General features: G+C 40.5%; 1 protein-coding gene across 1 annotated transcript; it reads right to left on the reverse strand.

Annotated features, from left to right (window-relative positions):
* Window positions 1–53: 53 nt before the first annotated feature.
* On the reverse strand, window positions 54–25972 carry SUCLG1 (succinate-CoA ligase GDP/ADP-forming subunit alpha; the record flags this gene model as incomplete). Its single annotated transcript, XM_079721547.1, has 10 exons — window positions 54–305; window positions 1757–1945; window positions 7537–7688; window positions 9735–9818; window positions 15765–15822; window positions 15958–16170; window positions 18166–18282; window positions 23253–23356; window positions 24155–24251; window positions 25787–25972. 10 exons carry the CDS (start codon window positions 25970–25972, stop codon window positions 279–281), a joined length of 1227 nt encoding a protein of 408 aa, XP_079577673.1. The 3' UTR covers window positions 54–278.
* Between the last annotated feature and the right edge of the window lie 1388 nt (window positions 25973–27360).

The raw sequence follows: 27360 nt of genomic DNA on the forward strand, positions 1-27360 counted from the left end.
TTCTCCCACTCCCCCCAGCCCCACGGTGGAACAATAAAAAGCCTCCAAAACCATTTTCAAATCAAGTGGTAGATTTATTGGCTGTCTCTTTATTCAGTGAGGTTATAACGTCTCAGTGTAGGGCACTCTAAACCTCGCTTTGGCTTCCCGTTGGGCTGCAAGACCAGCAACAGGTGCGCGGGTGGACAGTCAGTGGATGACAGAAACAAAAGGCCGCCGGCTCACATTGCTACAGTGATTCGTCCATAGGTTTAGGGAACATTTCGTTTGTTTTTCTTTCATAGCATCTTCCTCTTTTCAAACTCCTTCAGGAACAGAAGACAGGGAGAAGAGAGAGGGGATAAAAAGATTAAAAATCCAAATTACATTCATGGTCAAAATGATTCTAAAACCTCTTACTTTTAGGATCCTTTGAGCAACCAAAAATTATAGAAGTAAAATGTACCAGGGTGAGGTGATTGAACACAAAATGACAGCTTTCAAATGAGCGCGTGTCAGCCTGAATTTCACTAAGCTAGATGCGGAGCTTCAACTTTGTCTCCTAAACGCAGGGGCTGAGAGGCTTTGAATTACGCGTGTTTTCTATGGCAGTGTTATCATTGGGAGCTGACAAACCTGACTGTGCTTATCCAAACCTTTAACGCTACACGTGACACACACCAGCCCTTGTAATAAGGCAATGGATTTGTTTAGTTTCTCAGAGAATAAAACTGAACACAGATTCAGTTCAGATTTAAACCAAACGTGAAGAATCTCAGAAATATATGAAAAGGAAACAATACTGAAAATCACATTTCTCTAGATTGTAACAATTAGAATGCAGCAAAATGTGTAAGTGCCTGCTGCCACCTACTGGAGTGAAATGGTAACACGTCTCTGATGTGAATTCAAGCATTTATTTGCTTTTTCCCTTCCTTCCCCTCTTTTAAATAAAATTCTTCGCACACTCCCTAACCACCCAGATTTCTTTTAAACACTATGGCACACTGTGTCACATTCCACAAGATACGATCGTGCAAGGAGTCAATAAAACAAGGAGTTCATTTTATTATCCCTAAGACAGTGCCAAAGAAGATTATGCCAAAACATTGTTCCCTCCTGGGAAGACAATCGGGGCCTGTTTTCAGCATGTGCAAAAAGTTTTGGTTTTTGTGGGGTTTTTTTGTAAAGTCTATAATCATCAAAAAAGTAAAGAGAGAGAGAGAGCCTTAAATGATCACTCAAAGAGGCCAAAAATCGTTGCAGAGAGATTATGGAAGACACCAACTAAAAACTGAAAACCCCCAGCCTCTTTAGATCTCCCTCCATCCTGACTCCCAGTTTTCATTTCTTCTTAGTCGGTCTTCAACCTCTCTCCCTGGGAAAAAAACCTATGGAGTTAGCATAGCTATATCCCAAAGGCCCTCGATAGAAAAAAACAAAACACAAGGCAATTCTCTGCACAACCCCCAAAATGGAATTCAGGACACTTATGGACTCCGAAACGTTTTTTTGCATATCATACCTTACTACTCACAAAAGAGCAAATCTAGATGTTTGAAGAATAAAGTTTTTGAATTAGAACATTATTCCTTGTCATGCCCGATTAGAACATTAGGACTAAAAGGTGAAGTTGCTAGAGACTGTTAAGCTGCACACCGGAAAGAAAGAAACAGAAGAGACCCAGAAGAAAACACCATGGTTTCCAGGCACCCTGTGTGGCCTCCCACTTTAAGGCCAGCAACTTCCGAGCACTCAGGCCACTGTTCCAGCTCACCTTGTAGATGGTGGTTCCCAGCTGTGCAGGGGACATGCTGACCACAACTCCCGCACTCTGCAGGGCTGCGATCTTCTCTTTAGCTCCACCTTTTCCTCCAGCAATAATTGCCCCTGCGTGACCCATTCTTCTGCCGGGAGGAGCAGTTAAACCAGCAATGAAGGACACCACAGGCTTGGCCTTGGGACCCTGGAAAATGGGATTTTAAACACTCTGATGAAGAAGTTGATCGAAACTGGACCTCCGACTCATGACTCTGCCAGAAAATGGCAAATGGCTGGGGCCCTTCACTCATCTTCAATAAGAAAACAACATGGGCTTCCCTGGTGGCGCAGTGGTTGAGAGGCCGCAACAGTGAGAGGCCTGCGTACAGCAAAAAAATAAATAAATAAAAGAAAATAAAAGAAGAAAACAACACAAATATTGAGCTATGACTGAAACCACTGCATTCTCCTTTGAGATGACTTGACTCTTCCTACAAACTCGAAAAAACAATCCTGAAGCAAAACTGTTACCTGTTAAGATATTAAACTTCAACTTCACCCCCACAAGCTGTTTTACAAATACATATGTGACGCTTTCGTTTGAAAAACAAAAAAACACACTTGAAAATACATAAGTTATGTGATTTGTGATAACGAATTAAGACACAGATCAGGTTGTTTCAGTTCAACATAACTCTGTCTTAATGCTTTTGCATTAAATCTACTGCATATATGTTATTTTGGCTGAAGCACAAGGGAAAATCTGGCCTCACACACATATGTACTTGGAAAAGGGAGAAGTATTTTAATATCTGTCAGATAACAGGATATTCTTTGGCACTACACGAACCTCTTCAAATGGTAACCAGAAACCACAGTCCTTTGTTACTTCAAAATCCATTCATCATTCTGGATCTTTTACCTACAATGATTTTGTAACATTCATTGGTCAGAAGGAAAATACAGATTCACTGAGTTATGTAGCTCTTCCAAGTGCTGATACATTTCCTCATTCAACATCATCAAATCACTCTTCAGTATCACCGCCAATCTCATTAGAAAAGTCTTTAGTAGGGTGAAGTTCATGGTGGCAGAAACAAATTTTCCAAAAATATACATTTGCAAGTTCAAACTTTATTACTGTCAACGAATACCAGGAGTTGTTTTCCTTGATACAGCAGGATTGCTTTGTTCATTTTTGAGAAAAGATCCGCCAAATAAATACCCAGGTCTGAATAACCAGTCTGCCTGCCAGACATTCTTTCAAATAAAACTGGTGTTGCATGAAAAAAGCAGCTAGTTCAGCTCACGACTCAACGTGGAAAGTGCTTTACTTCCCATTTCATCACAAAATACTGACTCCAGGGTCGAGACTTAATAAAATTAATAATTCTTACTGCTTCATTAAGGACATTCTTAAAGGAAACTGGCTTTTTTCAAAGTGCAAGTGCATGGCAGCGCACGGTCACTGGCACAGTTCGCCTGGGCTAAGCTGACTCACGTGAAGGCACCAGCACGCCAGGCTCCGCGTGTTTGACGCTCTTACTCCAGCCCTGCCCCCACCGTCCCTCCCTGCTCTTTACCCTCCAGGAACGCCACACGGCTCTGCTCTGGGTCCCGCTCTGCTGAGAAGGTTCTCCTTCCTCCTGGGACACCTGGCAAATTCTGACCTTTTTTTTTTTTTTTGCGGTACGCGGGCCTTTCACTGTTGTGGCCTCTCCCGTCGCGGAGCACAGGCTCTGGACGCGCAGGCTCAGCGGCTATGGCTCACGGGCCCAGCCGCTCCACGGCATGTGGGAACCTCCCGGACCGGGGCACGAACCCATGTCCCCTGCACTGGCAGGCGGACTCTCAACCACTGCGCCACCAGGGAAGCCCTGACTTAATTTTTAAGGCCCGGCTCAAGCCTCTTCTTCCGCCTCCAACTCCCCCTCCCGCTCTCTCCGTAAGTGCTGGTTAGCTGCTCATCTCCTGTTCAGAGACTCCGCTGTGCCTCTGACACGTTTCTACCGTCACCCACAGCACACTGGCTGTAACTTATTCCCCACGTGCTCCCCTCCTAAATCATGAATCTCTGAACGCCGGGACTACGTTTTCACTTATTTCTGTATGCCAAGCATCTACCATAGTAGAGAAATGAGACGAAAAGACTCTGTAAGTCATTTATTTATTCACTTGTAGGCTCTGCAAAGGATGTGAGCATCTGGTATTTGAGTGGCACCAGTTTCCACTAGATCCCTCCGTCCCTATACTCAAATGGTGGGAATATTACACTAGAAAGAAACAAGATTAGGATGAACCTAGAATGTCTAACAAATGTACACTCTGTCCTATTGACAAAGAAGAGTCACTTGAGATTTTTTAAGGAGCGAAAACTAGAATTGAAAAGACTATGAAAAAGTGTAGTCTGAGAACAGGATACAGAAATGAGAAGTGTGAAAGCCTAAAAACAGGAAAACAAGCTAGGATGGCATGACTAGAATCCAAGCAGATGCCCAGGACTGTGGACTCTTGTCCTTGAGGCCTGCGACCTGACTCCTGACCCCTCACAGTGTAATGCAGAAGTCAGGAAGACCTGGGTAGGAACCTCAGCCCTGGTTGGTTTGCTGTGTGCCTGCCATCGGCAAGCTGCCAGTTTCCTTATTCATAAAAGGACAAAAACATCTAATCCGAGGGTCAAGATTAAACAACACCACTCCTGCAAATAATTACTGTCATCATGATGATAATAATAGTAGTTGTAGCAGGAGGCGACATTACTGAGTGTTCGCTGTGTCAGTTACTGTGCTAAGCGCTGAATATGTCACCTGATATGTTCAACCTAGAATCTCGTACACAGTAGGCCCTCAATAAAACTTAGTTCCATGAGACCAATAGGAATAGGAATAGGAATACATGTGCCAAATGAAACAAAATGTAAAGCTTAGTTTTTCCCACTAAATTCTAAGCTACTCAAGGTATTCATGTATTCTATATACGTTTTTAAATGACGGTGTACAGTTGGCCCTCCATATCCACAGGGTCTGCATCAGAGAATAGAAAATGTACATGGGAAAAAGTTTCCAGAAAGTTCCAAAAAGTAAAACTTAAACCTGCCACACTAGCAACTATTAGCAAAGCATTTACACTCTATTAGGTATTATAAGTAATCTAGAGATAAAGTATATGAGAGGATGTACGTAGGTTATATGCAAATACTATGCCATTTTATATAAGGCACTTGAGCATCCATGGATTTCTGCAGGGGTACTGGAACCAATCCCATGTGTATACCAAGGGATGACTATAATGTCATATAACCTAAATTTTTTTTATGTACAAAGTCAGTTTTTACTTAAATTTTAAACTTCACAACCTTTCTGAACTCAAGAGACTCTAATAACATTTTATTCCAATCTCCTAACAATTTACTTTATTCTTTCACTATTTGCCATTTACTCGTTCCTAACGTGCCAGAGGACTGCGCTGGGCACCAAGTATACCAGCTCCTTGCTCTCCATAATACAGCCTAGAGTGACAGTCAGGCGTTAACTAAGCACGCCTTGCAGAAGGAACAAGCAAAGGCAAGTGAGGATGAAAACAACCGGCACATCAGATGGGACATGGATCTGAAAAGGAGGGTCAGGGTGGTGTGTGAGGGGCTGGAATACCATGCTAAGCTGCCCTTTGTCCTACATGGATGGCAATAAGCAGGCTGGCGGGGGGGTAGGGGGTGGGGAGGTGGAGGGAAACAGGAGCAGAGATATCAGGAAAAAAATTACCGAAGTGGTCCAGGTGAGATAAGATGAGAGCCTGCACCAGAGCAGAGGGACTAATTACAGATGACGATGCTCTCAATCTCCACAAACTGCTAAGATCTCAGAGACAGATCTCGGTGACTGAGTGGAAGCAAGAGCTGAGAGAGAAATAAAAGATGGTTCTGGGGTTTCCCTGGTGGCGCAGTGGTTAAGAATCCGCCTGCTCATGCAGGAGACACGGGTTCAAGCCCTGGTCCGGGAAGATCCCACATGCCACAGAGCAACTAAGCCCGTGTGCCACAACTACTGAGCCTGTGCTCTAGAGCCCGCAAGCCACAACTACTGAGCCTGTGCTCTAGAGCCCATGCTCCCAACAAGAGAAGCCACCGCAATGAGAAGCCTGCGCACCACAACGAAGAGTAGCCCCCGCTCGCTGCAACCAGAGAAAAATCCACGTGCAGCAACGAAGACCCAACGCAGCCAAAAATAAAATTAAATAAATAAATTTATTAAAAAAAAAAAAAAAAAGATGGTTCTGAGGTTTCTGCCTTGGGAACTGCATGAAGTGGGATGCTGATTATACGCAACGACCATTCGCACTTAGGGAATAGGCACTATCTGGGGAAGGAGAAAGATGAGAAGAGCCAGGAGGATGAACGGAGGCCCTGGTGACCTGTGCGAGAGCAGCGCCAGGGTGGACAGCAGATCCGACAGCAGCAGGAACAGCAGCGAACAGCTGCTTACTAAGAGTGCTTACCACGCGCCCAGGGCAGCTCTCCTCTATGTTAGAGCCATAACATAGAGTCCTATAAGGATGCTGGGAGGGAGGCACTACTGCATCCCTATTTTGCCAATGAGGAAACTGAGGCACAGTGAAGTTAAGGAACATGCCCAAGGTCACACAGTTTCTAAGTGGCAGACAGAAGCCAAACTGCTGAGGATCAGGGAGTGAATAAAAAGGAAAAAAAAAAAGAAAAAGTAAGAGATCCAGAGAGTAAGGGGAACTTTTAAAATTACCACAGAAGAAAATCAAGTAGACTCAAAATAGCCCTTGAAAATTCCTTCAATTACATATGCATCATTCTGTATATACTACCCTGCAGGTGATATTATCGGTTCCTTTAACTCTCCGTTACTCATTATTTTTCAGCGGCATTTAATTCTGATGCATTCACTCTCAATCTCTTTCACAAGCGTAGACACAAGTTATCTCCCGCCCTCCTGCGCGGCCTCCTGAAGATGCATCTTCACTCATTCGTCAGTGTCGGGGACATCCTGGAAACCATTCGAATGCTCTCCCCAGGTCTTTGCCGCAGTGGTCCAGAGCACACATTCACTGACTGGGGGCTGGCAGGCACCAGGCTGCTTCCGTCGTTACTGTGCCCTCTCTCTCTCTCTTCCCACCACCCTCCTTCACCCCACGCACAGAGCTTAATTCCTTTAAGTTAAGTGAAGTTATGATACAACGCCACACAATTCTTTTTAATTCGAAGGGAGAGGCAACAAGGAGAGCCTTCATAGGACATAGTTAATAAAGCTTTTCTACTTGACCTTTGAAGCGAAGTTCTACTCTGTAAGGAAGACTGAAGCTAGAGGGAGGCAAGCTCCTAGAAAAGGGTATAAGGACAGGATCTTTAGAAGGTCAGCCTTGACAGAGAAAGAACACACATCCCCTGAGATGAGGAGAAAGGACACAAAGAAATGACAGGTGAAAATGGAAATATGCAGGTCAAATGACAGCTTTCAGGCTGATGGCCTGGAAGTTCTCCCTTCAGCAGGAGGCCAACTGACCTACCACGAAGTGTGAGGAGATGCCTGGGGGGAGGATTCATTCGAGAAGCAGAGAACAGGCCCCAGGGGAAATGGGGAGGAGAATCAACCCAGAAAGTGTCCCAAGTTCCCTGAGTGGCCAGTACTCCAGGTGCAGCTCAACAAGGTATAACTTTATCTTTCACGTTTGCTAAAAAAATTTATCTTTGAAAAAAACAAAATAACTTCTAAACAAATGGGCGATATTATTCACGGGCAAAGAGCTATAGTTTTCCAAACCCAAACTTACTGAATTATGCTGCCTCAAAAATTCCGCAGCATTTTCTTCTGCATTACCACCAATTTCGCCAATCAATATGATACCTTCTGTGGCTGGATCATTCAGAAAGATTTCAAGGCAGTCAGTAAAATCTGTTCCATTGAAAGGATCACCTCCGATGCCTGGAAAAGTCAAAGAACAGCACCAGCTGAAAACTGGATGAATCGTATGATTTAGGGCAGGAAACGCTGTTTTACCTGGTTTCTTACTTTGCCTTCCCCCCTCTTACCGATATTTTTAAAATGTGTCATCACTCTTTAACATTTAAAAATCACAAAATGCTGCATTGATTTCTGCTTATAATATCACATGAATGCTAAACGGTGGCGGGTTCCTGTTAGTCACAAAAACAGGCCTCTTTTTGTTTAACCCCTTATCAAGACTCCTCCCTCCCACAAAATTATTCCTAGATAGTTCTTTAAACATGAGCATTCCATATAGTTTCCCTACTTAGGAGAACTTTACTTCTGAAAACACATTAGCTTTTTCAGGGATACGAATTACTGTTTCCTATGTTATAACTTTTAACTTTGTTGACTTCTGGTGAGTAATTCATTTTCAGTACCTTGTATATAATAGACAATAAATTCTGAAATTAAAAATAATCTGGATTAGCTAATCTGGGGGGTGTGTCTGTCTGTGTGTGTCTGCGTGTTAACATGACCTTCACTGTGGTAGTTCGTTGTGATTTGTTATTTTCACATGAACTGCAAACCTTATTACCATATTGGAGACTTAATACCACATTGGAAATAAATATTGGACATTTGTATTTCTTCTACAGTAAAAAAAAAAAAATGAACATTTTAAGAAAATGTGTATTGGTGAGAATATCTTCTCTCATTAAACATTTAACCCATTTCTTTGCACAAAGTAACTATTTCACGAGGGACATTGCAAAGGAACCAGTTGCAAGTTAAGACACAAGTCCCAGTGAGGGGAGGGGGGGTGTCTTGACCCCTCTTACCTCTGACCCAGAGTGGGAGATGACAGAGAGAGACCACACACAAGGGCTCCACTATAAGCACATGGCTTTTTAGCACAAGTACTTGGATAGGACTCAAGGCAATGTTCCCTACAGACTAGCTGACACTTTTAAATTTTTAAGTTATAAAAATGTATTTTATAATAGATAAATACACAGGACTGGCTCCCTACTCTTCAACGCACCACTCAAGAATGAAACTGAGGAAGAGAAGCGGCATCCACTGAGTGCCAGCCACGTGTCACGTACTGTGCCTTAGCACACGTCGGGCCCACCATTTCCTAATCCCTCCAAACTCTCTGTGACATGGCAGTTATTACTCTTCGTTTACAAATTAAAAACAGAGGCTACAGAAGACAGAACTGCCAACTCTATTTCAAAATCTCTTCTTATTTTCCATCATGCTATCTTGTATCATAGATTGTGCTTCTGCACATAGAAAAGCTCAGTTAATGTTTCATAGTGATTTTACGAATTTGAGTCTTAATAAAAATACTACAGGGTTATATTTTATATTTTCTTATCATAAAATGCTGCCTTTGAAAAGCCTCTAGAAGGTATTCTAGAAGTTTGAAGGAATATTTATAAAATGAGAAATTTGCCTGGTTTCTGGCAACAAATACCAAGATTATTTCAAAATGTAAAAGCTTTCTTATATTTGTAAGTGGGAGGCAGGATGATGTGGCAAAGGGAGAGGTTCCAGGGAGCTCAACCCCCTCCACCAATAACGCTGCCACGGGACTACAAGCCAGCTCAGCGGGGCCTCAGAGGGTTGCCTTAAGAGTGAGATAATGATTGGCAAAAAACTCAGTGACTGTGAAGCACTGAGTGACAGCCAGTAATGATAACAAAATGCTAATTACAGTAATGAAAGTCCTATTTTGAAGGACCATCTCTTCCCAGCAAGCTAAGTAACAGCTGTTTTCAAGGCCCAAGGCTCTCCAGGAGACACACGTCCCAGGATGTTTGTCCTGAAGCTTGGAAGTCAAATCCCAGACCATGAATCTTGAAAATGTAACAGTCAGCTTCACGTATAAGCAAATTAAATTCAAGATCATGACATCCTTTTAATAAAATGGCATCAAAATCTCTCACAAATAATCAAATCAATAATTATCATTATACTTATTCAGTGAAGATACTGAACTCCAATAAAATGAGTTTAGCAAAAAAAATCCCTCACCAATGCACAAAGACTGCCCCAATCCAACTTGTGTTGTTTGATGAACCGCTTCATAAGTCAGGGTGCCAGATCTGGACACGATACCTTAAAGAAAGAGAATTCAATAATATTAGGTTGTGTTCATATGACTATCATACAGTAAAATAAATTACAAACACAGGTATATATAAAACCCATTTCACAATTTGTCAACCAAATAAACGATAACGTCAGGTCATGAAATAAGAAGAAAAGGCCTAAATTATAGCAGGGAGGTTCTAAAAGTTATATAGAGAAGAAAGTGTGTTATTAGTTAGGGTTGTTTTATGACCATAAAAGCAGTTAAGAGAGACCTAAAGTCTTCCACATAAAACGACTGCAGACATGCAGTAAAATGGAACCATAAATCTATAAAAAGGTCTATAAAGAACAAAAAGAAGGCATAAGTTTCAAGTACTAATCTTTGGCTAATAACCCTGATTCAGGAAAATAAATTCATAGTTAGGCTTGCTGTCTCCTGACCACACAGATTCCTCAAGACAGAGCCCTGTTCTCCTACGCTGGTTCGGTAAGAGACTGCCAATGCTGTTGGAGATTCTGCAGTGACTGTCTTTCTTGCTGGACTGGAACCTCCAGGGGGTCAGTAAACAAGACTGTTTTCCCCACACCTGCGTTCCCAGTATCAAGCACAGTTCAGGCACAGAAGGAGCTCAGTAAATATGTACTAAATGGGTCAATACTGAAAATCAATGGAGAACAACCACCCTCTCAAACAAAATCTAATTCCAAGAGTTTTAAGACCATTCACTAACTGGATCCTATTTCATGACAAATGACAGCCACTAACACCGACCCCCATCTGTCTCATCCGTCAGTTTTTTCCTATTCTTAGAGCTTTATTTCTATCTACATCCTCTCTCCTTAACACAGTCCCTTCTCTGTGGGACCTTTCATAACTGAGAAGGTTAGGTGATCATGCCTATGTACATATGCATTTAGCTTTTAAATAAAGTACAATCAGTAACTTAGTTGTATATCTTTGTGTGAATTACCTAGTCTCCTTTCCACTCCTGATTCTTATGAATAGAATTATGATTGATTAAATGATTCTTATGATAGAATTATGTCCTTGTTCAGGCAACCCCCTAGATTACTGGGCAGCACAACTGTTTTATTTATTCTAGTCTTTTAATGGATCAGTATACTAGTGAATAGTAGCACCAGGATTTTGTCATTTTGTCATTCTTTTAAGGGGCTTTCATCTAATTATATAAATGATATATAATTTATATAAATGCAAACTGCATACATTTAAGGTAATGAAAGCAATGTTTTTAGGGTAGATTACTCCTACCATCCTTAAAGTATATATAGTAAAAGAGACTATCACTTAAACATATCTAACATAGGGCTTCCCTGATGGTGCAGTGGTTGAGAGTCCGCCTGCCGATGCAGGGGACACGGGTTCGTGCCCCGGTCTGGGAAGATCTCACATGCCACGGAGCGGCTGGACCCGTGAGCCATGGCCGCTGAGCCTGCGCGTCCGGAGCCTGCGCTCCGCAACGGGAACAGTGAGAGGCCCACGTACTGAAAAAAAAGAAAAGAAATCTCTGAAAGATGGAGAGAAGACAGAGTCACTAGGGACCTCGAGACTCAAGCAGTGACACAATGGTGAACAAACCACAAAGAGGATAAATCCCACCAAAACTCCTAATAAATAAACTTCAGAAAACCAAAGACAAAAAAAAAAAATCTTGAAAGCAGCAAGAGAAAAATAACACCTTACCTAAACAGGAAAAACAACTCAAATGACATCAGCTTTCTCATCAGAACCCATGGAAGCAAGAAGTGGAACAATATTTTTTAAGTGCTAAAAGAACTGTCAACCCTAAATCCTATACCCAGTAAAACTATCCTTTAGGGATGAAGGGGAAATAAAGACATTCTCAGATGAGGGAAAAGTAAATAATGTCACCAACAGTTCCATCATAAAAGAATGGCTAATGGAAGTTCTCTAAAAAGAAGGGAAATGATACCAAGAAGGAAGAACACAACAATATGCAAAACATGGATAGATAAAAAGACTTTCTCTTGAGTGTCCTAAAAGGAAGAAATAAAACTGTCCCTATTTGTAGATAACATGATTGCCTACAAAGAAAATGCTAAGGAATCTACCAAGAAAACCCATTAAATTACAGCAACATTGCAAGATACAAGATAAACAAAAATCAATTGTATTTCTATACATTAGCCATGAGCACATGGACACCAAAATTAATATACAATAAAATTTACAATTGCTTTCTTAAAAAAAAGAAATACTTAGGTGTAAATCTAACAAAACATATACAGGACTTATATGTTAAAAACTACAAAATGCTTGTGAAAGAAATCAAAGACAATCTAAATAAATGAAAATATACTGCATTCATGGATTGGAATAGTCAACATGTCTATTCACCCCAGATTGACAGAAAGATTTAACACAATTCCCATCAAAATCCCAGCAAGAGTTTCTGTAGATAGAGACAAGATCATCTTAAAAATTATATGAAGTAAAGGAACTAGAAGAACTAAAATAATTTAAAAAAGAATAAAGTGCAAGGAAGCGATCTATCTAAAATTTCAAGACTTATCACTTAGCTATAGTATCAAGATTGAGTGGTACTGGTGAAACCTAGAAACAGACCAACACAAATATGCCAACTGTTTTTCTGACAAAAATGCAAAAGCAACTCAATGGAAGAAAGATGATCTTTTCAATAAATGGTGCTGAAGCAACTGAACACAAGTAGATGAAAAAGAACTTTGATCTACGTCTCACACCTAGAAAAATTAACTGAAATTGGGTCATGGGATTTAAATGTAAAACTACAAAACTTTCAGGAAAAAGAAAGGTATTTAAGGCTAGGCAAAGACTTATTAGACTTGAGGTCCAAAGCATACTTCACAGGAGAAAAAAATTAGTAAGTTAGACTTCATCAAAATGAAAAACTCTTGCTCTCTGAAAGATTCTGTTAAGAGCATGAAAACACAGCTACAGAGTGGGAGAAAATACTTGTAAGCCACATATCCAACAAAGTACTAGTATCTAGAATATATAAAGAACTCTCAAAACTCAACAGTAAAAAAGCAAACAACCCAGTTAGACCATGGGCAAAAAAACATGAAGAAGCACTTCACTGAAGAAGATATACAGATGACGGACAAGCACCTGAAAAGATGTTCAATATCATTAGCCATTAGGGGAATGTAAATTAAAACTATTACAATGAGATATCACTGTACACTTATCAGAATGGCTAACATAAAAAATTGTGATACTACAAATGCTGGCAAGGATGCAGAAAAACCCGATCACACATACATTGGTGATGGAAATGGAAAATGGATAATAATTTGGCAATTTCTTAAAAAAACATGCAACTATCATCCAACCTAGCAACTGCCCTCCTGGGCATTCATCTCAAAGAAATGAAGACTTGGGTTATATAACAACGAGTACACAGATGTTTATAGCAGGCTTACTTGTAACAGCCCCAAACTAGAAACAACCTCAATATCTTTCAACAGATGAATCGTTAAACACACTATGGCACATTCGTACCCTGGAATACTACTCAGTAATAAAAAGGAATGAACTACTGACACAACAATCTGGTGAATCTCCAGAGAATTGTACCGAGTGTAAACGGCCAATCCCAAAAGGCTACATACTACATGATATTATTTATACAGCATTCTTGGAATTTAAAATTTTTAAAAATGGAGAATTATTAGTTTCCAAGGATTAAGAAGGGAGTGGGAGTGGGAGGGAAGTGGGTGTATCTATAAAAGGGCAAGATGAGGGGTCCCTGTAGTGATGGAAAAACTCTTTATGTCTGTACCAATGTCAATATATTAGATGGGACATTGCAGTATAGTTGTGCAAGATGTTACCATTGGGGGACACTGGATAAAGGGTACACAGAAATCTGTCTGTATTATTTCTTACAATTACATGTGAATTTACACTTATCTGAATATAAAAAGTTTAATTAAAATAAAATTTTTAAAAAGGATGTAGAAGTCAAGTATGTCACATGTGGTTGAGAGTGAAAACATGTCTAACATAAGTGAAAAAAATATTGTATAGTTAAATATCAATTTGGAATCTGATCTCTCTTCAATAACATTCAATTAGTTGTTATACAGTTTCATTAGCTATCATTAACACAAACTAGAAAGCCACTATACTATTGTACTGCTATCATATTACATTACATCCCATTCAGAAATACCCAAGGGACTGAAAAATCCTTCCTTTCCCTAAACTCTTAGCTAAAGGACTGGAAGTCAATGTGGCTTCTGAGAACATTAGTACTAGTATCAAAATAGGAATAGTTAGTACAAAAACTCATCTTTTCTCCTTCACCTCCTTGAAAATCTTGTAGTGTCATATATTTGCTTTAAGGTGAATTTTTTGTCTAAATCCTCTGTATTAAAGGCAGTCTCCCAGAGGAATTCCTCATCAATGTGCTACGGCCATCTGGAGAACCAAGGTCTAAAGGACTTCCCTGAACTTTTCTTACTTGTTTTTGAGGTCCACGGGCACCTTAGAAAGCAGGGTAGTGATCAGAAAGGCAACTCAGTACGGGGCACACCTTATTCCATGCTCACCTAAGTCTACAGTAGTAGCTATTCCAAGCAGACTGAAGAGTGTAAAGAGTATTCAAATATGTGCAAAAGCATCAGTGGCTATGTGGATCAGGCCCCAACTAGAAATCAGATGGCCTATGGAACTCCCTGCTTCCTCCCTCATAAGAGAACTTGGTAAGTTCTCTACTGGCAGCAGGGCTGACAGCTCTAAGAGCCATTAGTAATAAAGAAAAATCATGACCTTTAACCCGGTCCTGTAAACTACACAACTGACATTTACTGACTATGTTTAACTATTCTTACTTAGTATTTACAGTCACGGTTTATAGATAAAGTACTGTAAACTCTATTATGGTGGAGAAACAGTATAGCTTAGTGAGGGTTAGGTGTGAAGAGTCTAAAAACAGCCACAATGGGCTAACTCTGAAACGTTAATTTGGTTATTTCCTTGAGGAACTAAACAAGTAGCAGTACAATTTTCCCAAAACATTTTGAGAAAGCCTATAATATCCACTGAGGCAAAGTAATTCTGACAGGACACAGAAAGACTAACAATAAAAATATTCACAGCATGTATATCTGACAAAGAACTTAGAGCCAGAATATTTACAGAACCCCCTATAATCAACAATTATATAAAAATTATATTAAAAAGACTACCCAATAAAAACTAATGTGTAAAAAAGTTGAACAGATAATTCACAACAGAAGATTTATAAATGGCCAATAAGGACATGACATCATTAGTCATGGGAGAAACTCAAAACCATAATGAGACATCATTTTACTCCCAGTAGAATGGCTAAAATTACAGACTAACAATACTAAATGTCCGTGAAGATGTGGAATGACTGGAACATTCATACATCGAGGGTGGGAGTAAAGAATGCACAGTCACTTTACTGAACTATTTGGCAACTTCTTAAAAAGTTGAACATACTTTGACTCTATAACTTAGCAATTCCATTCATAGGCATTTAACCCAAGAGAAATACCCACAAAAAGACCTGTACACAAAAGTTCACCTTAACCTTATTCATAATGAATCAAACCTGAAAACAAAAGAAACGTTTGTCAACTGGAGAATGGATAAATTGTGGTATTCAATAAAATATTACTTACCGATAAAATAAACTATTGATACACGCAAACACATGGAAGAATCCATAGTGTGTTGAGCAGGAAAAGAATCTTTAAAAAAACCCCAAAAACATCTTCACTGATTCTAGAGAATTAGTGTTTCTCAAACATCAATTCAGGACATAGAATCAATTCACTATAAAACTTCCTGGTAAATTCTCTTAAAGTTGAATTAATTAAGATGAATTTGATTTGCAGAGTCAAATTCTCTTTGTGAGTTTTGAGCTTAGGGCAAGGAATTTTGTTTTTAATCTATAAGAAATATATACTCACCAATTCTTCCTTTCTTGTGAATATGGCCAGGCATGATGCCAATTTTGCATTCTCCAGGCTGAAGGAAAGTAATTCATGGTTTCAGAAAAGTGAAAAAACAATTGTAACTTCCTAGGTCATACACACAAATATACTTGGACTGATTCAAAGCTAGTTAGCCTTCAGAGGGCTTATTTTTGTTTTGTACACTCACATTGATGACTCCAGGGCAGTTTGGCCCAATCAGCCTGGTCTTTTCCTGGCGCAGCAGTTTGTGCTTGACCCGCACCATGTCCTGCTGTGGGATACCTTCAGTGATGCACACGACCAAGGACACTTCCGCCTCGATAGCTTCATTAATGGCAGCAGCAGCAAAAGGAGGAGGGACATAAATGACAGACGCTGTTGCTCCGGTCTGTTCTTTGGCCTGAAACATGAACCACGAAGCACTTCATTATTGGTTAAGTCAGAAACATTGTAAAAGAAATTCAATACCATGATTTTAATGATGTCTTGGGGTCAGGAAAGGACATCACCAGGAGACATCAGATGTCTTCGTTCTTCCCATTAACAAGTTCATTTTGCTGTCAGAAAACAGCAGAGTAAGCAAGCCTCCTTTCTGCCTCCTTGGGACACCCTTCTGAATTGAAAGTTTCTGTGACCTCCCATTCCCTCAGGTGACAGCATGTCAGTACACCTGCAAGCACTGCCTGATTTGCGTCTGTGTCCCCTCATTCCTGGGCCATGCTTATTTCTGTTGTTCTACAAGGCACTTACTACCTGTTCAGTACCAAAGACCCTGCACCTCCCCAGGAGAAAAGGACTAGTGAGCCCCAAGCTCCAGAACCCAGCTTGCAACCATCTGTTTAAAAATACATCAAACTTAATAAATAATATCAAGAGGCAGCAAAATGAAATGGTTTTTTCCCTAGCTGTCAGTTTTTACTCTAAATGCATGCTGATTAGAAATAAACTAAAATACACACACATAAATGGCCACAGAATAAGAATGGGTCAAGTAAGGACCATCAGTTTGACCACGGTTCTCTCTCAGTGGTTTTTCATACTCTCTACATGTATCAATACACATGTAGCCTTCCACCCACCTCCACGTGTGGCCATGTCTCTTCTCCTGAAAGGAAGCTCCTTGAAGACAGAGACTGTCAGTGATCTCTGGCTCTCCAAGAGTGGCAGCATCTATTCCGTGAGAGGCCCTGAGAGAGACTCTATACAGGCCTCGGATAAGGCTTCACCACAACCTTGCATGCTTAGCCTCCCCAGCTACAAATCAAGATGCTGAGGCCAAGAAATATTACATAACTTGCACAAGGTCACACAGCTAGGAAGTGGTACAGGCAAGATTCAACAGTAAGTATATCTGATTCCAAAGCGTCAGTTCTTTTCAGCTACAGCAGGCTGCCTCCCTATATATGTTAAAATGTAACTTAACCGAGATGTAAATCAAAACTTTTTAGAAGGCTGTGCCATGGGATTCATAATGGATACAAAAACCAAGTTACGGAACATACAGGTACAACTAGAAGGGACGGAAATAAAAGACAGTGTCTTTGAGAATCATGCCCAAACGATGCCCCACGTTCCCAGCAACGCAGGGGCTTTCTCTATGGCACCCCTAATAAACAGAGTGACACTTGACAGTGAAAGAAGAACAAGTCAAAGGATGTTGACTGGCCAGGGGTTAAAAATAATTCAAAACAATGTCTTTAAAAACTATGTTCAAGATGATAACAGAGAAGTGGGAACCAAAGGAAAAAAGCTAGGCTGGAACCAAGTGTAGGTATTTTATGGAAAATATCAATAGATCCCATGGGTTCCTACCCCTTAAGGCTACAAATACTTTCAGCAGCTGGACTGTGACAACAGAGTCTGTGCTGGCAAATAATACTGCATGAAAGGTATCCATGCTACTCACTCAGAAAGCTCTTTGTAAGAGCATCCTTGTCTTTAAAATGGGGATGATAACAGCACCTACCTCGGGCTTGTGGTTCGGCCTGAAAGAGGCCATGAATACAAAGCACCTGGCACAGTGCCTGGCAAAGCACCCACTCGAAGTATTAGGGTAGGGGGTGGATGCTGACATGTGCACTTCTAACACCCCAGAAGAAGAAATGGTAAGGAAAGGAAAATAAGCCAAATAGAAGCCAAGCCACAGCACTTCTTCCCTAAAGAGCTGATGTACACCTACAGACAAAAATGACCCAGGCTGCGGAGAAAACATCCTGAGCCTACCTGACTAAAGTGAACACACTGGTTTTTACCGCAACTCAAATTTCTCTAGGTTACTGGAATTTTAAAAAGCAACTGACTCTCCCAAAAGGGGCACAATTAAGATCTTGAACCAAGGTGTGCTAGCTCTTCCCCTGCTTTTCTTTACTCGCCAGACTCAGGTACCATTAGTTACCTCCTTCACAGTACTGAAGACCGGTAAGCCCAGATGCGTCTTGCCCCCTTTCCCTGGAGTGGTTCCTCCAACTAATTTGGTGCCATATTCCAATGCCTGCTGGCTATGAAAGGTGCCCTGAGGGGAAAAAGTGAAAGACTAATGAGAAAAGGCGGGCTGGGGAGCCTAAAGGCAATCTGCAGCAACTTGGAAAAGAAAAACAAATAGGTTAAGCATTTCCCAGCAAACAGCCGTAACACATATACAAGCATTCTCATCACCTTATTGAACACAGCATTCACCCTTGAAGCAAAGCGGGCCTCTGCGGGGCCAGAATAACTGTTTTTTTTAAGGGGGGGGGTCTCTTTTCACTCTGCTTTCAAATTGGGCTGATGATCAGAAACCCCTGGTGTTTACCTGAAAAGAACACCTCTTTTTCACTGTTCCTCGACTCCTGATGTCCTCACATCCCTCTTCTACTCAGCTTAAAATCCGTGGCCAGTCACTATAGTCACACAACCACCTTGGCTCTCCCTCACTTCAACTTAACACATCTGGCAAAATCACAATCTTGGTTAAATCCAATTCTCCACCTACTCTGAGACTGCACGTGCGCCACTGAACAGTAGCTGGAGAAAAAATAAAATAAAACCATGCTAACTGGTCTCACTTTAAATTAATGATCCCAAACCTTAAGTGAGCCTTTAACGCTGCCCAGCCAGCATCCTGGATGTCCCTATCCATTTACTCTCCCACCTCCACCTCGGCACTACTGACATTCTGGACACACTGATTCCCTGTTATGAGAGGCTGTCCTGTGATTTGTACAATGTTGACCTCTACTCAGTAGATGCCAGTACAATGCCCTCCTCCCTACCGCAATCAGCTGTGATGACCAAAAACACCTCCAGGGATTGAAAGATTTTTTTTCACTAAGCTTCTGGGGCTCCGCCTCCCTGTTTTTCTCTTCTCTTTCTTTCTCTTCCTAGACTTCTCTTTTTCATTTAAATGTGTGCCCTTGGTGAGTTCACCCCTTATCGTGGCAATAAATATCATCCATATGGTGACCTCTCCCAAACACACAGACACACACACCTCCCACATACCTAGCTGAGACCTTTGCCTTGAACTCCATGCTCACACTGCCAACTGCCTACCTGACATCTCCACCTGGAGAACAGCAGGCATCCCAAACTTAATGTGCCCAAAACCGAGTTCCTGATCAGTCCCCTCCATGGTTTACCCGATCTCAATTAATGAGAACTCCACTCCTAACAGATGTTCAGACCAAAACTACTGAAGTCATTCTTGATTTCTCTCTTTCTCTTATATCTCAAATCAGGATACATTAGTCAATCTTACTGCCCTGCCTTCAGAACGTACCTGACAACATCTCACCCCTTCTACGGCTACCATCTTGGTCTAGGTCACCGTCAACTCTTGACAGAGTACTGCCCTTGCTCCCTTTTAACCCATTCTCAACACGGCAGCCAGGCTGATCCTGTTACATGTCACTTCTCTGATCAAACTCTGCAATAGTTTTCCATCTCATTCACAGCAAAAGCCAAAGCAAAAGCATCACACTGGCCACCAAGTCAGTATTCAAGCTGCCTCCTCACATCAGAACCCCTCAACTGCCCGACCTCGCTTCACCCACTGTTCTCCCATCACTCATTCCACTCCGGTCATGCCGGCCTTGGGGCTGCCACACACAGCAGCCACGTTCCCACCTCCTGGCCTCACTGTCCCCTCTGGCTGGAACACCCTTCCCCTAGACATCCACTTGACTCACCCCCAAAGCTCCTTTAGAACTTGACGCAGAGGCCAGGCTTCCCCTGAGCACCCACCACAACTGCCACCACAACCCCACACACATACAGACACCTCCTTTCTCTGGTTTAGTTTTTCCACAGCACTTATACTTTCTAACGTACCACATAATTTACTCATTGATTTTGTTTCTCTCCCCTGCCACTCCATGAAGGCAATGATTTCTATCTACTTTGTTCACTGAGAGGTGGCACCTAAGGCAACACATTACATACAGTAGGCGCTCAATCAGTAGTTGTTGAAAACTGAGTGGATCTATGCGGTCATTCTACAGGGACCAGAAAATGATGACTCAACTACTCAAGTTCTATTTCTTAATTCAACGTCTTCATTTTTCAAAACAGGAAACTTAGTCCCGAGCATGTTAACTGACTTATCTTAAGTCAGTGATGGAGTTTTGGAAAAGACCTCAGACCATGCTCTCTCTTTAGAGAAGTGCCATTCAAAGTGTCACCTGTATATGCTAATGGTCTACAGTGAGATAAACACAAAATGAAAAAAAAATGACAAAAATAATAAAGAAAAATCTAATAAAGAAAACAAAAATAAGTGAGAATGCTTGCAGACTTTTACAGCAATATAATATTGCTATGACTTTTACAGTATTTTGTAAAAAGTATTCATCTGCATTAGATTGGTGATAAAACAAAGACACACCCAAACTGGTCTTTCATTCCAGATAGTTAGAGAAGCACTACCCTAGACCACCATACTGTTACATAAATTCCAATGGACAAATTTTTAGTCCTAATGTAGTGCTAAACAGGTATAACATTTCCCGTTAATAAGCTTCTTTCCCGTAATTTTCCCATTATCACCATCCAGTGCAGAGTTAAGAATAGTAATAGCTTTTAGCAGCTCATAACAGCCAGTTCAAGAAATACCACCCACTGGAAATCTGCATTTTGGGGATTTGCTCTGAAATACAAATATTCCTCACTCATATGTGGAACAATGTGTATACTGAAAAAAAAAGAACTAATGAGACAAAACGCAGATTCTCTACAGATATAAACTCTAAATTTCAGACCTCATTGTTACCTCTATAAACAGAAACTTAAAACCAACAAATTTGAGACAATTAAGGCTCCCAATTACTCTAAAAAAAAAAAGTGAATGAGAAACAGTGTATTTGCCGGTAACGCAGAGACACTGAAACCAACCTTGGATTTCAATACTTAGGCAAATCATCATCTAATTTATGAATCAGAGACAGTTCCAAATAGTGCTTATAGCATGGACAATGGTTCTTAAAAAAAAGGTCAGAGGTTAAAATGTTGTAGGATTGTATAAAGCTTAGTAAACAGAAAAACAAAATCATACATAATAAACTTATGTGGAGAATTTGGGTTAATCAAACATTTGATTATATGCTAATAAAATTAACATCTAGCCAAAAAGGGACTAAATATGATTTTAATTGGCAGAGGAATGATAAAATGTACTTCATATCTTAGATGAGCATTAACTTTCTTTAGAATGTATATATGTGGAAATGATATTCATAAAACATACGGCTATCAGAATAAGTAAACCAATTTTACCTATGAACAAAATTTCAAAGTTTGGGGTGTTTCTTTTTTCGTTGACAGTGGATTTTTTTTTTTTAAGACAGTAGAAAAATGGGAGAAAAAGAAGAAAGGTCTACTGCAATTCACATTTTTGTGCCCAGTATTTCAAAAAACAGTCAGAAAGCAAAAGGACATTTCACATGAATAAGCTTCTAATCAAATTCATTTTTAAAAAAAGAACTACAAAATTTTAAAGCAATTCCTAAGTACTTTAAAAACAAAAGTTATAGAATTCTGGATATTTAGGTATCATCCTCTAGATCAGGGGTTAGTAAAGTATGGCCTGAAGGACTTGACTTGCCATTGGTTTCATGAATTAAGTTTTACTGGCATACCCATTCACTGACATATTACCTATGGCTGCTTTTGCCGTTCCAATACTACCGAGTAGCTGTAACAGAGACTGCCTGGCCTATTAAGCCTAAAATGCTTACAATCTTGTCTTTACAGAATACGCTTGCCAACTCTTGCTCTAGACCACCAAAACACTGCAGAATGGACGTGATAATTCTTTTAATCATAGAAAAATCATTAACTTTTAAATTACACAAAAATCATTAATCGCTTTTATTTTGCCATATCTCCTTTAATAATGAAGGAAGGGATACTTTGGGTTAAGGCTGATGGCTATCTTCTAATTGATTTGGTAGTATTCCCTCGTTTAAAAAAAAAAATCTGTGCATCTACTATGGTGAAACCATAAATGTGTACAAATGTTTTAAAGGGCAACTTAGCAATAGCTGTTAAAATTTTAAATACACAGAAACTTTGACACCCATTTTTACTTTTAGGAATCAATTTAACAGACATATATGTATGATATATATTATATACTGTATAATTTGTTTATATATATGTGTGTGTGTGTGTGTGTATATATATATATATATATATATATACACACACACACACATAGAGGAGAGAGAGAGTGTTCTGTAGAACAAACTCTGTAGAATGCCCATTATATAAGTGTACATATGTTTGTATGAGCAAGAAAAATATCTGGAAGGATACACGTCAACTTGTTATCAGAAGGAATTCCAGAGCAGTAGAATGGTAGGAAGGAAGGAAAGGAGATTCTTATGTTGCATTCTTTTGTGGAATCACATCACAGTTATATTTAAACTTACATAAATTCTATGATGTAGGCAGAGGATAGGGAGAGAGAATGAACATAAATCAAATACTTCAGGCTATTTTGCCCGCTATTCCCCAGAAGACCATTTGCCCAGAGAGTACAAGATGGGAAAAATCAATGTACTACTTCCTCTGCCCATCACAGTTCCCATGAGCCTCTCTGGGTTTGAACATTTCCACACACTGATCTGTGCTTAGCTGCGAATTTTTTTTGTACAAGGCCTAAACACAAGCCATCTGCCTTACCTAGTGCTTAATTAAAGAAACACTGATCTGTTCCAATGTTGGAGAAAAACCAGTTGTGTTATACTTGCTGAAAGCAAATATGTGGGTTTCCAACATAATACTGTACTCCTAGGTAGGGATTTTCAAGGTAACATTAAATACAATTTTCATCTTAGAGGCTGACTATAGCACCTAACCCCCTTCTGAGATACAACTCCACTGCTGTACTGTATACTCTTGTGCTACAAACTGTATTATAACTTTTGTGACTTTAAAACAATAGAAAATAATTCAATGTTTTTGTATCTCTAATATACATCTTTTAAAAAGTCTTGATACACATACCTGCTTACCAGTGAAACCCTGGCAAATAACCTTCGTATCTTTATCAACATAGAGATGCTTCCTGGAAGCTGTATAGGAGCAATGCCGAATTCCATTCTGTTGCACTGAAAAGTAAAGAAAATATGACACATTATTATTTTTCCAAACTTTTGGACTATGAATTTAACCTGGTGACAAAAAAAAAAAAAGTCCTCTAATTCAGGAGCTATCTTGTGATAACGGCAACTTTAAATGTCACTTTTTAAATAAGATGTATTAAATACAAAAACTGATTAAAGAAACAAACAAAAAAAGACACTGTTCTATTCTCCAGAATCCTCTCTTTACTGAGAACCACAATTTTGTTGCTTTTTCTGAACTGAGAAAGAAAAGGTTAAGTTTATAATTTTTATTCCTCAGAAAGAAACCAGGGGCTCACATCAACAGCTCAAATTAAATCCAGGAACTAAAAACTAGGTATCACTCTTACTAATAATGTTTACTAAACAACCACATGCTTTCCCCATTTGACCCAACATTTTTAAGCCCAACATCAATAAGCAAAAGACGAGCTAAGAGGCAAACTTCGCCAGAATTACTAAGAACTACTTCACAACTCATTTCCCAGTAATAATATTAACATTAAATGTTAAGTCATAGAATAAAACTTATCTAAAATATAATCCAAAATTACTTAATTTGGTCTCTTCTGATGTAAGTCTCAAGACCTCACATAGAAAGGAAATAGGGAAAATAAAGTAAATAGGAAAAGTAGATGAGGGAGAAACACGTAAAAAATATCTAAGTTACTGTCAGCTAACTACCTCAGTGAAAACTGAGAAATCTTAAGTAGCACCTAAAGCCAGCTCCCCATATTTCAAAAATCAGTAGAAAGTAGAGCACAGATCATTTATGTGGGCTACCTTCTAAACCCCCATTAGAACCCCAACTGCTGTCTCTGTGGTCCATTCCTGGCCCTTTCAAAGTGCCAGCACCTACCACTAAGGTAGCCCATGAAAGCTAGGCCCAGAAAAGAATACCTCATCATAAATTTGTCCAGGGTCCACTCAATGCTTTTTGTCCTGAATCACTGCTCATACCCTCCTAAATCCTCAGATCTCAGATTCCGTAACTGATCTGCTTCTGGCCCTTTGAACACCCCTTGATTCATCTTCAACTCACATACTGACCTCAGCTTCCAACAACTTTGAATTTTGTAGTCCCCTGTACCTCTAAGGAAGAGACAGACCCGGAATCTGCCCTGACCAACCAGGAGAGAAGTACTCTGTGTGCACACAGATCAGCTGCATTCTTGGCCTAGGCTATGCTGAACAAGGGACCCTGAGGGAGCACTGAGGGTCAAGTCCTGGCCCAGTGAGCACAGCTAAGCACCTTAACCTGGGCCAGTGAATACTACGACAGGAATTGTGGCCTGAGAGCCCACCCTAGCCAGTGCTTGCCCTTGGTTCCCAGTTCTCCCAGCTGGAGACACAGAACCACAATACCTATGGAAGAGCTTTATTCCCCTCTGCTATTCTTGGCAGGACTTGCCCAACAGTCCCTCCCACTCCTGGAATAGTCAATAAATAGTCCATCTATCAGGAGTTTCCAGACAGGAAAGGTACAAGATAAGATTACAAGAGCAAGTAAGATCAAGATGTCTGGAGCCCATACTTGATAAAAGGAAATACTTGCTTTTTGAAGGTAAAGTTTAGTCCTCCACAAGTACTCTTACACTCTACCTTAACAAAGGAGACATCAGACAGTTCAAGTCTCCTTCCATGGGGCAGAAGTGGCCCTGTCACCCTGAGAAAGCACAGGTCTGTCTACATTCATAAAGCTTGGTCTCAATACCAGAACAACTCCTATCACTACCTTCTCCTATTCCTTCTCCTACTCCAGACCTCCTGGATCAACTCTATGGAGCTCAAGACTTCACAGCACCAGAACTCTGGTGCTCATAAAAACTACATCCATGGGGCTTCCCTGGTGGCGCAGTGGTTGAGAGTCCGCCTGCCAATGCAGGGGACACGGGTTCGTGCCCCGGTCTGGGAAGATCCCACATGCCGCGGAGCGGCTGGGCCCGTGAGCCATGGCCGCTGAGCCTGCGCGTCCGGAGTCTGTGCTCCGCAACGGGAGAGGCCACAACAGTGAGAGGCCCACGTACCGCAAAAAAAAAAAAAAAAAAAAAAAAAAAACCTACATCCGCCGAGTATGATGAAGAGCAGCTCACCTACCAGACAGCCTTGTGGCCCTTTGTCAACTTGTGCAATGACCCTGCCGTTCTACAGCATCTAGTGAAATGGATCTTGGGAGATTTATCATGCATATGTGTGTGCATGTGCTCTTCCCATCTACTGTATGAGCCCATACCTAGGCTTCAGGTAAGCTAGAACTAATAGACTATCATCACCTTTGAGCCAACCCCAAAATACATGTTCAAAGATACGGAAATGAAATTCCTGACCGCATTCTGTCCCAAGAAGAAACCTGCACAATGCCAGACAAGGTAACACTGGTCCTGAAATGAGAGGATGCTAGAATCAAGCACTTACGAAACCCAGAGAAAAACCTGAGGCGCCCAGCAAGCCATGGTGCTCCATAATCCCCATAAATGCCTTTTTAATTCCAGACACTGGAAGACGAATCTGCCCAGTCTCTGGCCCTTTACACCATGCACACTCTCCCAGTTGCCATGGCTGTGAGGAGGACCCCAGACACCTGCCACTCCAGGCCACCATGACACAGGTAACAACGGGTGGCCCTATTTAAGGTAATACTGTTATCAAGTCAATGATAAGTCTTACCATTGGTGACATCAGAGAATCAAGGAAATTCTTTCTTTTGCCATTTGTTTCCATTCGGACAGAAATAATGCAAAATATGTTTATACTCCAAGTAAAACTCACCGAATTTTAAGTCACTTAGGTCATCTTCCTTATTCTTCCCCACCACAGATAATCCAAGCCCAGAATCACAGGTTGGAGGCTCCCCAGCAAAAGCAGCCTCTCCTCATCCCCACCTCTGCACCGCTTCACCTTCCCTCCCACAATCCCACCACTCTCTAATCTAGCAAACTACCAGCTGCTAGAAATATTAAATCTGTCAGACTGGTCATTTTCTTTCCCTGTGTGATTTCTTCTCCATCCAAATTATCAATCAAATGCCTTAATTTTAAAAAAAAAAGCCTATTCTACCTCTGCTGAAGAATGTAAAGAGGTTTAAGTACAAATCTTCAATTGTCTGTCCACTGCTTAAAGAAGCCCAATCATATTTTGGGTTTAAACACAAACCAGATCTCTATGACAAAACCACCAAATAACTACAGTAAACTATTTCCTAAAAAAAAACCTTGAACACAGGACATACGTTAGTGGCCAAACCATCTTATAAATATTTCTCACCTTTCAATCAGAGTCAATGTACTCAATCTCCTGAGAATTTCTCTTGCATTAATTCATATAAGTTCACATTTAAATACAACGTTGTACAGTGAGGAATCTTTAAATCTTCACATCACATTCCTGACTTGTGAATATAATGGGGGTTCGTAGGGGATCTGAGATTAAGAAGAATGGAAACTGTGAACACTGTCATGCAGTATCTAATCATAAGCACCACACCTGCACACTGAAGCGTGCACACATTCTGTTACATTGTTTACTGCATTATTTCTAAGTAAAATTATTTCAGGCTAAGTTTTCTTTCAAGATTATTTTAAGTCTCATCTAAATACTTTCCGAACTTCTAACTATAAATTCCATGAGTGTAAGGACCATGTCTTGTACACCTTGGTGTCCCCCATGGCATACGGTACAGTGCCTTACGGAGTACATGCACAGGAAATGTTTGACTGAATTTCAGGACAAGAGGTAGGATCTAGGAGAAGAAACACACATAAATATCAGAAGTTCCATCTCTTTCTGTGTGAACTGGAAAAATGTCCATCTTGAACTCCCATTATCAGGAAAGAGGGGAACAAAACCTACATCTATTTTTGTACATGCAGAGATGATTGGTTTCCCAAAAATTCATACAAAGAGTCCAGCCCTAAACGCTACTAGCAATCCTCAAAGCTGTATCAATGTAGTACAAATTCCTTGCTAAGCTTTTTTTTTTTTTTTAACAA

Source organism: Hyperoodon ampullatus (genome assembly GCF_949752795.1).
Source record: "Hyperoodon ampullatus genome assembly, chromosome: 15".
NCBI classification, from domain to species: Eukaryota; Metazoa; Chordata; class Mammalia; order Artiodactyla; family Ziphiidae; genus Hyperoodon; species Hyperoodon ampullatus.